General features: G+C 39.9%; 1 protein-coding gene across 1 annotated transcript; it reads right to left on the bottom strand.

The window, feature by feature from the left end:
- Positions 1–9,193: 9,193 nt before the first annotated feature.
- On the bottom strand, positions 9,194–14,037 carry LOC124266275 (bone morphogenetic protein 4-like). The gene is made up of 3 exons (XM_046701097.1): positions 13,692–14,037; positions 11,205–11,321; positions 9,194–10,491 (listed from the first exon to the last, which is right to left on the bottom strand). The coding sequence occupies exons 1-3, from the start codon at positions 13,957–13,959 to the stop codon at positions 9,902–9,904; spliced, it is 975 nt and encodes a 324-aa protein (XP_046557053.1). The 5' UTR covers positions 13,960–14,037; the 3' UTR covers positions 9,194–9,901.
- Positions 14,038–16,037: the final 2,000 nt, after the last annotated feature.

Below are 16,037 nucleotides of genomic sequence, written 5' to 3' on the forward strand. Positions count from 1 at the left end.
TGAGCATCGATCTGCGCAATTGGGAACCGATGACACGTGTCAACCTGTCACCGAGCCTGACCACCCGATCCCGTTAGTCGCCTTTACGACAAGCATAGTCGCCTTTCATGACAAGAATGGGTTGCTGAAGACCTATTCTACCCCGGATCTTCACGGGCCCCATGCTTGTATCTAACGCCATCGGCTCGCTGACTTGGTTGACACATGTCATCGTATCCAAACTGCGTAGATCTGCACAATTGGGAACCGATGACATGATTGTGTCAACAGTCAGCGAGCCTGACCACCCGATCCCGTTTGTCGCCTCTTACGACATAGTCAAGCATGGGTTACTGAACCCGGACCTTCACGAGTCTACCTTCTAATTTACAAAAGCATCAGCCGATGATCCCTGACCCGTACACGTCATGTCAAATATGCACATGACAGAACTCGGTCAGTTGGTAGAAAATGAAGTCATATGCTGTCTGAAGTTTATTGAGAATTACAAGTATTTAGACACGAACTAGACTTCAATCGGTCTCCCCTTACTGTTGATATTTCCCTTTGTTCGAGATGTCCAAGTGAAAATAAGTTAATTTGATGCTAAAGTTAAGGTTCAAGTATAACGGTGATCTGATTTCGTTCAATAACCATCAATAGCCAATTCCTTCAAACTAATTTACAAAGTTGAACTTGAGGATACCATTAAAACCTCCTCATCGGTGTCATGTGTAAATCAATGCGTTAAGAGTTCTCCAAAAGACTGTATGCCTTTACGTTTCCAGTAGTGAACCTTCCCTGTATGTCGCTCAGTAGTCCAGCAACCTCTGTCGTTCGTGTTACACTTCTGAGGTAGAATAGAACATGTTCTTCGCCTACATTTCAAGGAGCCTCTTGCTCAGTTGTTTGATCAAGGTTAAACTATTCAAGCCCACGGCATAGCTTTCTTTTATATGGGCATTTATATATAGCACTATAGTCCATTCCATCTACATGCACATCAAAGCGCTTTGTTTTTCCCTCGATCATTGGATGTCAATCTCAACGGCACATCGTATTTCAATCTAAGCTCCCCGGGGTTCATACAACTCGTGCGGCTACTCGGCGCTCCGAGTAAATGTTGCTTTCCCATTCTTTCGAGGTACCCATTCACAGCTGGGTGGACTGGGACACATAGTCACAGTTTTTGTCCAAGTTTTACTGCACGTTGCTGTACCCGCAACTAGGGTGTTTGCACGTATTTATGTGTCCACCATCTGGTCATTTACCAACTGGTTCGTTGGTTCTTTTAAGTGCACAGGGTTGTGTATTGTACACTGTAGTCTGTTTGCAGTAAAACGTACCGATGAATTTCACTTTAAAAAAAAAAGTTAATCGGATTAAGTGAAATTAAGATTGCGAATCCTCATAATTTTACCTTTCCAATTGAACATTTTAAATCTCAGAATTTTATTCAACTTAGGACAAAGTTGTCTAACAAACGATCATAGTTTGAAATCGCTATTATTGGTTTGTATTACAAGGGGTATGCACATTAGATGAAATACCGAGAACAGGTAGGGTTGGTCTAAGTCAACGCTCATCGCGTACCGCACTTGCATTTGTTTCACTGTTCCAACTAATGCGCTTACCCCCTTGTAATACAAACCAATAATAGCGATTTGAATCTATGATCGTTTCTTAAACAACTTTTATCCTAAGTTGAATTAAATTCTGAGATTTAAATGTTCAGTTGACTAGGTAAAATTATGAGGACTCGCAACATGTATTCACACATGTATGTGGTTCGAATACCGTTCGCTCTGATTACTTCGTGGTTTCACATAAGCCCTAACAATCTATCTCAGGTTCTTGAGAGGCATATAGAAGTTGGTATTCAAGTATAAGACAAAATATTACGGATGTCAACTTCTTGTTTATTCTATACACAACGTTTCTGGGCTTTTCCTTGCCCCTTCGAATAAACAAGAAGTTGACATCCATAATATTTTGTCATATAATCTATCTGAGACCTGTCTATCTGAGACCTGTATTACTTCCGGTTTCCAGGATGACACGCCATGATCAAACAGATATACTTTTCAAAACTGTCTGGAGCCAGATTTACCACTCACTACATATATATATACTCATGCCAATAATGGTTGTCACCCCTCCCCATCCCAAACCCAAACACATGATCACACCCCCTCTACTTTTAAAAACATTGAAGGGGGTAACAACCATTATTAGCATGAATATAGTTGGAAGATGGCCAGTTATTGCTAGACGTTTTTATCACAACTGGATCTGACAGGTTAACAAGCTATTATGAGGATGACATCTGTCTCATTTGCTCACAGCTCCTGAATCATGAATACTTTGTCAAAGATATAAAAACCAATAAGAAAATAAGTTAAATTACAGAAAAATATTGTAATCTTCAATATTTTAAGTGAATTTTTACGTTCATTATTTCATAATAAATAATGAATCTGATACGGTTAAACGTGCGTCCCCCGTAACATACTGCTGAGCCCCGTATACCTTCCAAAACAAGGCCGGGATCCGTCGTACCGGAGGTGGATTGAATATACAATAGCTGAGCATCCTTCGGTTAGTAGAATGAGCGCTACACGCAGTAGGTTATTCAACCTACTTTTTAAACTGCAATAGTTGTTGTTTTTTAACTGTCACAATAATGGAAAGTTTGCTGAGGACAAACTCATTGACTGGTTCACACGTTTTTACCGTACAGTGCTTCCGGTTCTGGTTCTCCGGCTGACCTGAATAAAGCATGGCACGACAGGTGTACTTAGTCTACTGTCAGACCAGACGGGGCGGTGGAGTAGCCTAGATGTTAAAACGTTCGCTCGTCACGCTGAAGACCCGGGTTCCATTTCTCACATGGGTACAATGTGTGAAGCCCAGTTATATTGTTGGAATATTGCTAAAAGCAGTATAAAACAATAGTCAGTCCCTCACACGCTCAGACCAGACTTTAGTTAACTTAAAGCTTGGTTTAGACTAAATCCAAAAACCGAAACTCGTCTCGATATTTGTACTTTTTACCTTTCCTATGCCTAACCCCACTTATGTTTTCACTTTAGGGAACCCAAAAACGAAATTTGATATAGGAATTTCCATTCGGAATACCGACCTGAAAGTTTTGACTGCCAAACCCTTAACCTAACACAGACAGTCTCGATCCTCAGGAGCATGTATTGAAGTTACATCACTATCAAATGATGGACTACGTTAATATTGTCTGCGACTAAAAATGGCGTTCCACAACGTCAAAGACGTTTGTTATGGCCTTTAACAGAGTGGTATTCTGTTATCAGTTCTGGACAAAACTATATTTTAAGAAAATGTCGGCCATTAGAAATGTTGCCGCCTGAGGCACGTGAATGCATGTGAAACATATCTCTGTTCTCCAACCAGTGAAGATCTTCAGTAACCATGCTTGTCATAAGAGGCGACTAACGGGATCGGGTGGTTTGGCTGGATGACATGGTTGACATATGTCATCGTTTCCCAACTGCGTAGATCGATACTCATGCCGTTTATCACATGATTGTTTGGTCCAGACTCGATTAATTACAGACCGCCGCCATATAGCTGGAATATTGCTGAGTGCGGCGTAAAACTAAACTCACTCACTCCAACCAGTGAATGAGCACTGATAGGTGGAAAGGCCTTTCATAGTGGTAATACCTCGTAATTTACTGTTATTGAATGTATTACCCTGTGGGTAATGTGACTGTCAACCTTCAATGACCTCACAGGTTCATCGGGTTCTTGTCAGGAAGCTCGGGACAATAACTGAGCATTGAACAAATTTATAACTGATAAATTACATTTTATAAGCGCATGACACAAACCGGCCAGCAAAAGAAGGTATACTATCAAAGACTGGATTTGACACTTACATAGCAAACATTATCGAAACGTTACGAGTGAGAAAGTGTCACCGTGACACTGCCAACACTATGTCCAAAAGTGTGCTGTCCGTAACAAATACAGCATCATCGAAAGGACATTTTCATGTTGTATTTGTATCCACCATCAAATAGAGACACATACTTATTTTCCACGTCAGCTTTCATGCGTACCCGTTTTACATATGCGATGTTTCTTCTGTTTAGTGAGTTTAGTTTTACGCAGCTTTTAGCAATATTCCAGCAATACAACGCGCCTTATAGGTCACAGAACAGATGAACTTAAGCATCGTTGGTTGAAAATCTAGACTACTTAGTGCCTCTATGTTTAGACTTAAACGAATAAGTGACCATTCTTATTGTTGCTGCTGCGTCTACGTGTCTTGACAGCCTACGGTGTTGCCATGTTCTGAAACCATTCGATTTTCATGCATGCAACAAGATGGTCCAGTTGTCTAAGACACTGTCATTCACTATATCTCCCGAGTTTGAACCCTGAATAGCTAATTCCTGGTTTGCCAACACCATACCTGTGTCTGTGGATTTCACCAAAGAGTAAAGGGAAAAAGTGCATCCCATAACATTGTTTGTACCCTCTCAAGTAATGTTGAAACACGGCTATGTGACAGAAGTACTGTCCAGTACGTCGTTTACCCCTCCCGCTCATATCTATACAGGACACAGTATTTAGTGACCACACGTACAGAACAGATCACGTGATTAAAATTATAACAAATAAAACACATAATAAATTATGTAACAATAGATTTATTCTACCTCATGTTCGGCAGCGTACAGGTAATACAATGTAAATAGATGTAAAGTATGTGAAGTATAATTGTACATACACGCATAAATAGATAGACATATCAGTCATATAATAACGAACAGTCATTTCAGTTGGTAATATGTAAATTCAACTGGTTATGTTATTTTGAGTTCTTAAAATTGTGTACTTGTTTTCTCCTGCCTCATAACACCGACGTGTTATAATGGTGATACTCCTCCAAGCGGCTTTATTACCTGACACACTCACCCCTCCTCCCACGCCGCGATTGATTAAAGTGAAATATTGTACCAGCTGAGTTCAGCCTAATACCGCTCAACACGCCGACACTCCATGGTATAACTGAAATATTGTTACCAGCCGAGTTCAGCCAAATACCGCTCACCACACTGACTCTCCATGGTATAACTGAAATACTGTTCCCAGCCGAGCTCAGACAAATACCGCTCAACACGCCGACACTCCATGGTATAACTGAAATACTGTTACAAGCCGAGTTCAGCCAAATACCGCTCAACACGCCGACGCTCCATGGTATAACTGAAATACTGTTACCAGCCGCGTTCAGCCAAATACCGCTCAACACGCCGACACTCCATGGTATAACTGAAATACTGTTCCCAGCCGAGCTCAGACAAATACCGCTCAACACGCCGACCCTCCATTGTATAACTGAAATACTGTTCCCAGCCGAGTTCAGCCAAATACCGCTCAACACGCCGACACTCCATGGTATAACTGAAATACTGTTACCAGCCGCGTTTAGCCAAATACCGCTCAACACGCCGACACTCCATGGTATAACTGAAATACTGTTACAAGCCGAGTTCAGCCAAATACCGCTCAACACGCCGACACTCCATGGTATAACTGAAATATTGTTCCCAGCCGAGTTCAGCCAAAAGCCACTCACCATGCCGACATTGAGATAACTGAATCACTGTCGTGTGAAACGCATATCACGTTTCCCTCATGAAGCTGGCGCTCATTGAATTACACCTGGCACTTATCTGTTACAATTGATATATTGTTCCATGTGGAGTTAACCAAAAACTCATTTACTCCACACACTGACCTCCTGACTCTCAATTAGACAACTGAAATAGGTTTACGTGTAGTTAACCAAAAGCATTAAAAAGACACACACACACATCCCACTACCCAAAGCCGACTCTCTCAGACAGCTGAAATTGTAAGGAGGGAAAACAATATATGGATGAAAAACTTCCTATTACGGAAGCTTTGTTATCGCTTGCTTAATAAAGGTGTTAGGACCTACACCGAAACTCCCAAATGCCTCACAAATAAGTTAACTGAAATAGTTTTCCAAGTGGAGTTAACCAAACTCATTGATTCCCCCGCAACAAGCTCTCACGCATTGAAATATTGTTAATCCGACTTAACCGTCTTTCTTCGGACTTCTTACTTCCATTTAGTGACTGACGTTGGTGAAGTGTTAGGGAGGTATAATGCAATATAATTTAATAAAGATATTAACATTTCATATACAACTCTGTTGATGCAGCATGTACAGCACAGTCATGAAATGCATCTACCTGTTTGAAAAAATAAAGTAGTTCAATAATCAACATCAAAGCATATACCACGGTGTATATTTTAATGTTGTAAGCAATGATTCTCGTACCAGCTGGTACTATCATTATCTTTTTTATTATTATGTATTATAGTATATTTATATAGCGGACATATCCAGGCAACTAGTGCATGCTCAAGGCGCTGCTATTTTTTCCCCTCGATCCTGGATGTCAATCTCAACGGCACATCGTATTATCAATCTCAACTCCCTGGGGAGTATAAAGCTCTTGCAGCCACTAGGCGCACCGAATTATTTTGGCTAGCTATCTCCACTTAGAGGTCTTATATAATATGCCCAAACACGGGGGATGTTGAGAAACATCAAGAAATATTTTCTGATCCCTATGATATGATCATATCTGCTGGGGAGTAGGCGATCAGATCGTATTAATTTTAATGGTTGGTGTGATGAGATGATGGTACGCTAGGTAGTTGAGGAGGTTGGCTTCAATGTTGTAGTTTGCATTTTGCAGCCTATGTGACCAGTATAATAACACCTCTGTCGGCAAGGCCTCTGAAGGGTCCACCAGCGCCATCTTGGCTTAGGTTGTTCCACTCTTCAGTGAGAGCAGTACCGAGTTCATTGAGAGTGGTGTCCCTAGTATGGTGATCTACCGTCAGTTACTGGCGATCTATAGCCTGTTTTTACATTGTCCTCTATATTTGAAGTCTTTTACATATAATTACTAGTTTTAAATTTATGTCTGTGATAATATAGTTGTTTTACTGTCCTACGTTGACAGGTTTTTAAAATTTACTTTCAATTACTATAAATCCATAATTTGATTTAGTAACGAATTTGATTAACTCACTCACTCACTCATTGAGAGTGGTGGGTGGATATTGACAACAACGTCCCATACGTGTTCTATGGGGATGGGGCATCGTGCGAGGTGGGAAGGCGAAGTCGGGAATGTTTTTGCCACATGAATGACTAAATTTCATTGCAAGACATTGCTGCATGTTCCTGTGGTTTCATCGCAAACACCCCTTCTCATCCCCCTAAGAAGCTGGCATAGTGCACTTCTCAAGGATTCAGAAGTGTATCACGGAACGTGAAAAACATCAACAAGAACGTAGCTGAAAACTTGTAACACCGAACAAGTGGCATTTAACTTTGGGTCTTAAAGAAAGAGCTTATTCTCCAAAATTGTGGGAAATATACAACTTTACAAGGTTTATAAAAAACACTAACGAACAAATCCAATTGTGAACGGGAGGGAGAGGGTAGGGGGGGGGAAAGGTAGTTCTAGAGATATACAACTTCTATATTATTAACATGATCGACATTTCGGTGTAGCTACTAACACCGTTATCAAGTAATTGTGTATGTACCTACAACGAAACGGCCTCATATAAATAGTCACGAAGTGTATCCGCAGAACTGAGCCAGTTGTTCCCCACCCCAGCTTCTAAATGCCACTCATAGAAGTAAGTCCAAACTTGCTTGAAAATCTTAAAATTTGCTTGACAACGTGTTTGAGAAATGCGAAAAAAACCGGTGGCGTAGCCTAGTGTTTATAATCCTGGTTTGATTCCCAAAATGTGAAAATTGACCAATTACACACCAACTCTCACACAAACTTCCTAAAAGGCACCTAACGTATTTATAACTCCTTTAATATAGCACAGTGAATGTCTAAGTACCTGGGCCCTGTAAAGTTCTAAGGATAATGTTTATCGATGCCGTCGAGATCGAGGTATTGTTTAGGTGTGATTGTGGAAGGATCTGAAATAGATAGGCAACATGAATGCTATCGTGGTATCACAAGAATACATGACAGCTCATTGCATTAAAATCACGTACATGTCACGTGAAGCATCCCTGTAACATGCAGTAGCTACCCTGCAGTCATGAATGAACCAACACGCCATGCGTGGTGAAGCATCCCTGTAACATGCAGTAGCTACCCTGCAGTCATGAATGAACCAACAGGCCATGCGTGGTGAAGCATCCCTGTTACATGCAGTAGCTACCCTGCAGTCATGAATGAACCAACAGGCCATGCGTGGTGAAGCATCCCTGTAACATGCAGTAGCTACCCTGCAGTCATGAATGAACCAACAAGCCATGCGTAGTCTTCAACACAATGTTCTGAAACAGCTCATCCTGGTTTATATACGGAGCTTTGGGAGTCACTTATCTTAACTATAAATGGATATAGCCTTGACCCAAATTGTTTCTTTTGTGCACAGCCCCGATTTCTCGAAACAAACTTAAGTTTTTACTCAAATTTCAAACTGAGTTTGACAATTTGAAACAGCTGAATTTTTAACACAACTGCATTTTTAAATACAGAATTCCCAAACAACTTAAGTAATCTATCTACCAGACTCAAATTTTCTACTAAGTTTGAGTTTAATATTGATTTCAGTTTATTCTGGGAAATGCATTTTCCTGTGTTTTCTCAAATTTGAGTAAAAACTCTGACTGAAGTCAAAACTCAGACTTAAGTTTGTTTCGAGAAATCGGGGCCAAAAGACGAGGGACTTGAAATACGTGACATAATAACACAATTCAAATCTTGTGTGCAAAGGTATGGGTACCTAACTGTCCTTTAAACCAAAATTGAAAACTAGTCTGTTAATTTGCTACGGCCACATTGGTTCTCATCTCAACAATATTTTCTATGTAAAGGAATCATAATATAAAGTCAGGCCCTTGAGTGAGTCCATTATTCTGGCCTCTCAACAATATTTTCCATGTAACGGAATCATAACATAAAGTAAGGCCCTTGAGTGAGCCCATTATTCTGGCCTCTCAACAATATTTTCCATGTAAAGGAATCATAATATAATAGTAAGGCCCTTAAAGTAAGAGTAAGTCCATTATTCTGGCCTCTCAACAATATTTTCCATTAAAGGAATCCATAAGTCCATTATTCTGGCCTCTCAACAATCCATGTAAAGGAATCATAATATAAAGTAAGGCCCTTGAGTAAGTCCATTATTCTGGCCTCTCAACAATATTTTCCATGTAAAGGAATCATAATATAAAGTAAGGCCCTTGAGTAAGTCCATTATTCTGGCCTCTCAACAATATTTTCCATGTAAAGGAATCATAATATAAAGTAAGGCCCTTGAGTAAGTCCATTATTCTGGCCTCTCAACAATATTTTCCATGTAAAGGAATCATAATATAAAGTAAGGCCCTTGAGTGAGCCCATTATTCTGGCCCCTTTGTTTGAACATTTGTAAGCTGCTTACTTACTTTAATATACCGTTATATATTACGAGAATAGTTTTGTATATGGAGTGATATGTTGAGGACTAGTATTGATTACACGTTTGTTTAAAGTAATTGATATATTGTCATGTTGTCATCTATACATATTTATATGTATAAACCTGCGAACCAATTTCATTGTAGAGGTCGACTGTCAACACATCCTGTGGCGCCGATGATATTGGCGAAACCACAAAACAATGAATGATGTAGTATGTGTGACCGATATGTTGACGGTTTGGGCGCAGATCAACCTTACCACCTGGTTGAAATCGAGCTTCGGTTCCCCACGGTCACAAAGCCCGGGACACCTCGTTATTCATACAGATACACTTGGACGTTGTTTGACAATCCAGTTCTTGTACAATTCCGCCTTTCCCATGGGAAGTGTCACCTACAGCCACACCCAGCCACAATGAGTTCTGGCACGACCCGAGTAATGACATTGTATCCCCTATCGTAGTAAATGATAGTTATCGGGGCTAGTAACAGGGGCACACATGATGCGTGAGGGATTGTAGCATCGTCGTTCTGAATGTGGAACATTGTCTTCATGAAGGTGTAGTTCGTGGTGTTCCGGTTCGTCGACAATAAACTACAGCTCCCGCTGCAGATTCCTGCGGAGACACTAGTGGGGGCAATGATCCAGAACCATCTTATGGTGGTAAAATCCACAACCCATTCCAAGCGGCGACAGTCACGTTCATCTACATCTTCCATGCTTGTCTGGGTAAATCTTTGAAAGAAATGCATCGATGAGTTTTGGAAGGTGTTCCTCTTGTGACGTGAATGATCCAGCGCGGCTGCTGCAATGTGCTGGTACACAACCAGGAAAACGTCTCTTGCAGGCACATGTCGAGTGTGTACAAAGTGAAAGTGAATGTTTGCTTTATTTTCATGTTGTGTAGTACTCAGTGCCTCCATGACATTGAATGCGTAATAGTTGTTAGAAAACGATGCACGGTTTCTTTCCAGTGATACTGAAACAGAACAGGAAAATATATGATATGAGAAAAATGTCTGAGAGTTGAAATTGAGTGGGCAGTTCATGGTAATATGAACTGCCCAAGACACCTCAAATGTCTTTACACATTCTACCAATGTTGGAAATCGAAGCCGCCCCATGATATAGAAACGCCTTATCCATTAGAATTCTCATGACGCCATCATTCATTAGAACATCTTGCCTCTAAAAGTCAGTACTCTGAACCCCCCATAGTATTAGCTTTAGCGGCAATAATGTACGCCAGTTAAGCGTTAATCTGAATTAAACCATGTCTCCTTTGTCTTTGACCGGACATTAACTTGATTGTCAGTTAGGCACCACCTGCTGATGTCGGAAACACTTTTTACCCCATGACATCCCCAGTTGATAGAACTGTTTCACCAAACGCGTGTTTTGCCAGCGGGATTTGGACATGAGAAGTCCGCTAACGAATGAGGCTAGATAGAAGAACCCTTATGAGGTCAACAACCTAATATTTACATATGAATGTTAATATTCATGAAAGTTGAAAATGTTCTATGCGTTTTACGCTGTTCTTTGCAGTGTGGTTTGATCGCTCATCTTTCAATGAATCGGACCTGTGAAACATTTGATTAGACACCAGGGCCTCGTGATTTTACCTGTTCACGTTATATTACCTGGATTAAATTGTTCCACTAAAGAAAACGACATTTCGTCAGAACTTACTTCCTCTAAACTTGGCCGTGATGTTGATGTTCGCTGCATTCACGATTAAGTAAGCGTCGGATACGTTGTTGAGGTTGTGCGATGGCGATATTTCGAATTTAAATCTTCTCCCGGAATCTGCAGGAAAATAATAATAATGATAATAATAATGATAATTTTTGCGCATAGAATCCAACGCAATGCTGCTCTCTGGCGTTACATTATTACCCTGACGGAATTGTACTTTCAAAGCAGCTACTAAGCGCTTCGCGCGACCGTATAGGTCCATACATCCGCTTCTCAGTAAATAATTGTTACACATCGTTTCATATGACGCATTGTCTGTTTCCATGACAACATAAATATAAAAAAATGAGTGGATGGTGTTGTGAATAAGTCTTTTAAATGGTCCAAGAACGTTCGTATCGCTCTCGGGTAGTTCAGGATATTTGACGGACGGAAGACAAATGTCAGTGGTAAGAGTTGGACGACAGCAACCATGTATATTATTGGGTGAATAATGGTCGAAATGGTACAAATAATGGTAATCACGTGACAGAACACACATTGGGACCGAATGGCCAATGTTCCCGTTGCGATGATCTGTTCTGTAATTTACACTTATGCATAATTCGGGCTGTGGTTCTTTGTCGTCGACGTAGTCGTTGGTGAGGCGACGACCTTGACCTTGGTATAACGCCATGTGGTGCAAGGTCACTGGCCTAAGATCGCCGACATAAGGAGGTGTTACTTGACATTTATAGATAGCTCACTCTGAGAGTGTGAGTTCGAATCCCTGATGACACGCAACTCAACAAAAGTACTGGAATCTGTACTTAACTGAGAAAGTGTAATCCCAAATATATCATATGTCACATCTGACCACTTTCCAAATGACATTGATTCATACGGAATATATACAAAAGCGATTAAACACTTTCCATATTTATAAACAAACCTCAGCTTAAGGAGTCGACTTTACGATTCCAAATATGTCTTGTTTATGAGAAAACCATACAGGTGGAAAAGCATAACATTTATTTAAAAGACGAGTGCTAGGTGGGTTTTATAGACAGAGGCAAAAGGGTTCGTCGACCAGATCGTAGGAATGTATACTCATTACTTACAATTGGTCTGGGTGAGTTTACGTTTTTACACACGTTTTTCATATAGAATGGGAAGAATGCCTAAAGGCACTGAAGCACAATTTAAAAAGTGTACAACAATTTCCAAGAAAAGAAAAGATTTAAAAAATAAGAAGACAATTAAAAAAAGACACAACATTTTAACGGACATTAACAGATGATAAATTAACAGATAAAATATATAACAATTTTTGTCGCCTTTTGGTTTTTATCAGAATAGATAAAGGTTGTTATCAGGTAATGAGTATTTGAAGTGCCGCTAAACTATCACACACGGTGAATACTACTGTCGACAGGCGATTTGTTGACGGGGAATTCAAAACGTCAGCAGCAGAACTCAATGTCTGCCAAAACAGATGTCACAGAGGATAATGCTTTCCGTCACGTTCGTGGTCAAGGATATACAACATAATCACAAAATCACATTTGAGTGAAATATGATTACTCTCTCGTCAGAATGGTTCGTGTTCTTTAACTGTCACGATTAATGACCCCCTTATTCTTCATTGTGGATGATTTTTAAATTTTATATATAGGTTAGTGTCATTTGGGGTCAGTGATACGTCGTCAACTGGAGATGGTTTAACACCAGGCCCAACAGTTATGTCACCCGTCAACGCTAGTAGAAAAATACTTGTGGTTCACTGTAGTCCTCATTCGTTAACAATGAAGAGATATTTATTTCATTACGTCTGCCACGGTGAATAAAACCCGATATCTCAGCAGAACTATAAAAATCCCTACTGTTAGGATAAAATAATTATGAAATGAATAATCACAAATTTCCGTCTGAGAATATAATTAGCTTAGCATACATATTCAGTCATAATGCTAATTTCTTTTCAATCATTGCTCAGAACGTCTTTCTTAATCATTAATAATAAATTCGAAATACTTTGAAAGACTTCTGATAAACACATATTTCTTAATCATAATATATTTAGATTCTGTGTATTTGTTTATCATTCCCAAAGGAGTGCGAATGTAATATCGCTGGGATTATTGAAGAACTCAAAGGTAAAAAACAAAGGCTAAATACGTCAGGTACTGAAAATAGTTGTGGACATGCCTAATAACTTTATATCCTGTACCAACTGAACACGATAAACTTGTAAGCATCATGTATAATATACTCTCCCGTTCTTCCTTTTCTAGAATAATTCGAAACATTCAATCCCCGACAAAATGCACACATGTATAATGTGCATGAAAAGGTTAAAAAAGAATTAAAAAAAAGAATATCAACAACTAAAATACTTTTTTTAAAACAAACATTTTTCATCGTGTATTTTCAAATATTCATGGTATTTTCCTTTACCACGAACATAAGACTGTATGGTATTGTATAATGTTTCATACATACTGTCTCTTGGTGTTGCCCTAAAGGATCTGATAACAGGACTTTGAGCGTACATGTCCTCCCATGACGTCCGGTGAATACGTAGCATCTCCTCCTTCAAATCCTCGTACAAGAGATGCATGAACGCTGGCACTCTGTCCTCGGATGGCCGATGGCGCCAAGACACATCGACCTCTGACAACAGATTCTCAATGGTGGATTCCCCGAAGGCTCCACAGATGAACAGCATCGACACATAGAGGTATACGTTTAAACGTAATATCCAATTCATTGTTTTTACTTCGTTTCAAAGTGACCATTCACATAATCCGAGGTCTGTCAGCCGCGTGTAAAAAGCATCTGGTTGTTGACTGCCGCTCACTAAAATGTCACGTGTTCTGTTTTAGCCGGAAGAGTTTAGCGCAAGCGCAGAAATAGTTTGATACAGACATGCAACATCTCGGTAAAGAAGCTGTGGTATATGAAGCATGGGCGGATCCAGGAATTGTGAACCCCCTTGTCTCCCCCAACGAATTTTTTTTTTTCAATGTTGTCTTAAGACATTTTCAAAAGGGGGGGTTCAACACCCCCTCCTCCTCCCCTTTTCTGGATTGGCCACTGTGAAGTGAGGGTGAAATTTACGCATAGGCATTGCAGTAGCAACAAGAGCAAATATATTCCATCGCGCTTAAAGGTGGTTAAGCGAAATTGGGATTGCTGTTGATTGCATTCATATGACGGCGTTTATAGTGACGTGGATGAGGCAGAAAAGCACATGGATATTCGGAACACGAGGTTATTTGGAACAGAAAGCCCTCGTCTATAGGCAAATAAATCTGCTCAAGCATCATCACCACTTCCATTGAAGTTGGTTACTTAGTCTTAACTATATATCTTCACTTAAGTCACTAGATATTACTCTTTACAAAATAAAAAAAAGTTTTAAACGTTTATTTCCCCGTGGACATCCTATAAATTGGGGGTGACTATTGAGGGGGAACAACTATTGCGATAGCGATAGTCTATTGCAACATACTATTGCAATACTATTGCAATGCTATTGCAATAACATTTTTATCCCCCGCCGCGCGTTTAGCGCGAAGCGGGGGATATAGTATTAGGCTCCGTCCGCCCGTCCGTCCGTCCGTCCGTACGAATTGGAATATCTTAAGAACCGTTGACTAGATTCTTTTCATATTTGGTACCTAGGTTCATCACAGTATAAGAAAGGTCCCAGTCAGGTTTGGTGACCTTGACCTTCATTTCAAGGTCACAAGGGACTTTAACGTTTTACTCTTGTCAGCGAAATAGCTCAAGAACCGTTCACTAGATTTTCATCTTCAACACCAAGCTTTATCTAGGGAAGGCGCAGGGCCCAGTCGATTTTGGTGATCTTCACATAATTTTTAAGGTCATGGCGACACTTTGAAGATTTCAGCATATTAACCTACATGTTATGCTTGTCAGCGAGATACCTCAAGAACCATTCACTGGACTTTCTTCATATTTGACACCAAGCTTCATCTAAGAAAAGTGCAAGGCCCAGTCGATTTTGGTGACCTCCTCTTAATTTTCAAGGTCACAAAGACACTTTGAATATTTCAGCATGTTAAATTGTATGTTAAGATAGTCAGCAAGATATAGCAAAAAACATTCACTGGATTTTTTCATATTTGACACCAAGCTTCATCTAATGAAGGCGCAGGGCCCAGTCAATTTTGGTGACCTTCTCATGATTTTCAAAGTCACTGCAACTCTTTGAAGATTTCAGCATGTTAACCTGAATTCACTGGATTTACTTCATAGACTTTCAAGACTTCCCTTGAATGTTTTTCAATAAGCAATTTCTTTAGTACCATTTTTGCATACTTCATACACTATGACATTCATGTCAAGGTCAAAGTCAGTCTTGAAAATATTTGTGTGTTTGAACAACTAAAGAGCAAGCTATCAAGAGAGGTTGACTGGTCATGCTTTTGTTGACATTTAACTTCGTCTTAAACTTTCATTACTTTTTAAGTTTCATTTGATAATTTGCGGCGGGGGATTACGTCACCTTAGTGACAATGCTTGTTCTCCGTGAATGTATAGTTTATATGAAATAAAAACAAGTTGAAGCAGTTTAAGTCTCGTTTGATAACTGACAAGAAACTTAAAACCCAGATAAAGTAAACAGTCAAAACATAAACTCAATGAAGCTGCAAGCCTGCACCCTGTATTTTGCGCTGCGCATTTATCAGCGAAAGTCAATAAATAAATTATCAATAGTCACACATACTATCGATGCATCGATAGTTTTTCGTTTCTACAATCGATTGATTGCTATCGGAGACTCAACAATTGCAATCCATCTATAGTTTGATGCATCGT

Source organism: Haliotis rubra, unplaced genomic scaffold (assembly GCF_003918875.1).
Source record: "Haliotis rubra isolate DU_JTF1 unplaced genomic scaffold, ASM391887v1 Scf10, whole genome shotgun sequence".
NCBI classification, from domain to species: Eukaryota; Metazoa; Mollusca; class Gastropoda; order Lepetellida; family Haliotidae; genus Haliotis; species Haliotis rubra.

Excerpts from the sequence above, each read along its gene's own strand:
- LOC124266275 (XM_046701097.1), bottom strand. The coding sequence starts at position 13,959 with ATGAATTGGATATTACGTTTAAACGTATACCTCTATGTGTCGATGCTG. Across the intron at positions 11,322-13,691 it reads TAGGGCAACACCAAGAGACA|ATTCCGGGAGAAGATTTAAA; the intron begins GTATGTATGAAA and ends ATTTTCCTGCAG. Across the intron at positions 10,492-11,204 it reads CACGGCCAAGTTTAGAGGAA|TATCACTGGAAAGAAACCGT; the intron begins GTAAGTTCTGAC and ends GTTCTGTTTCAG.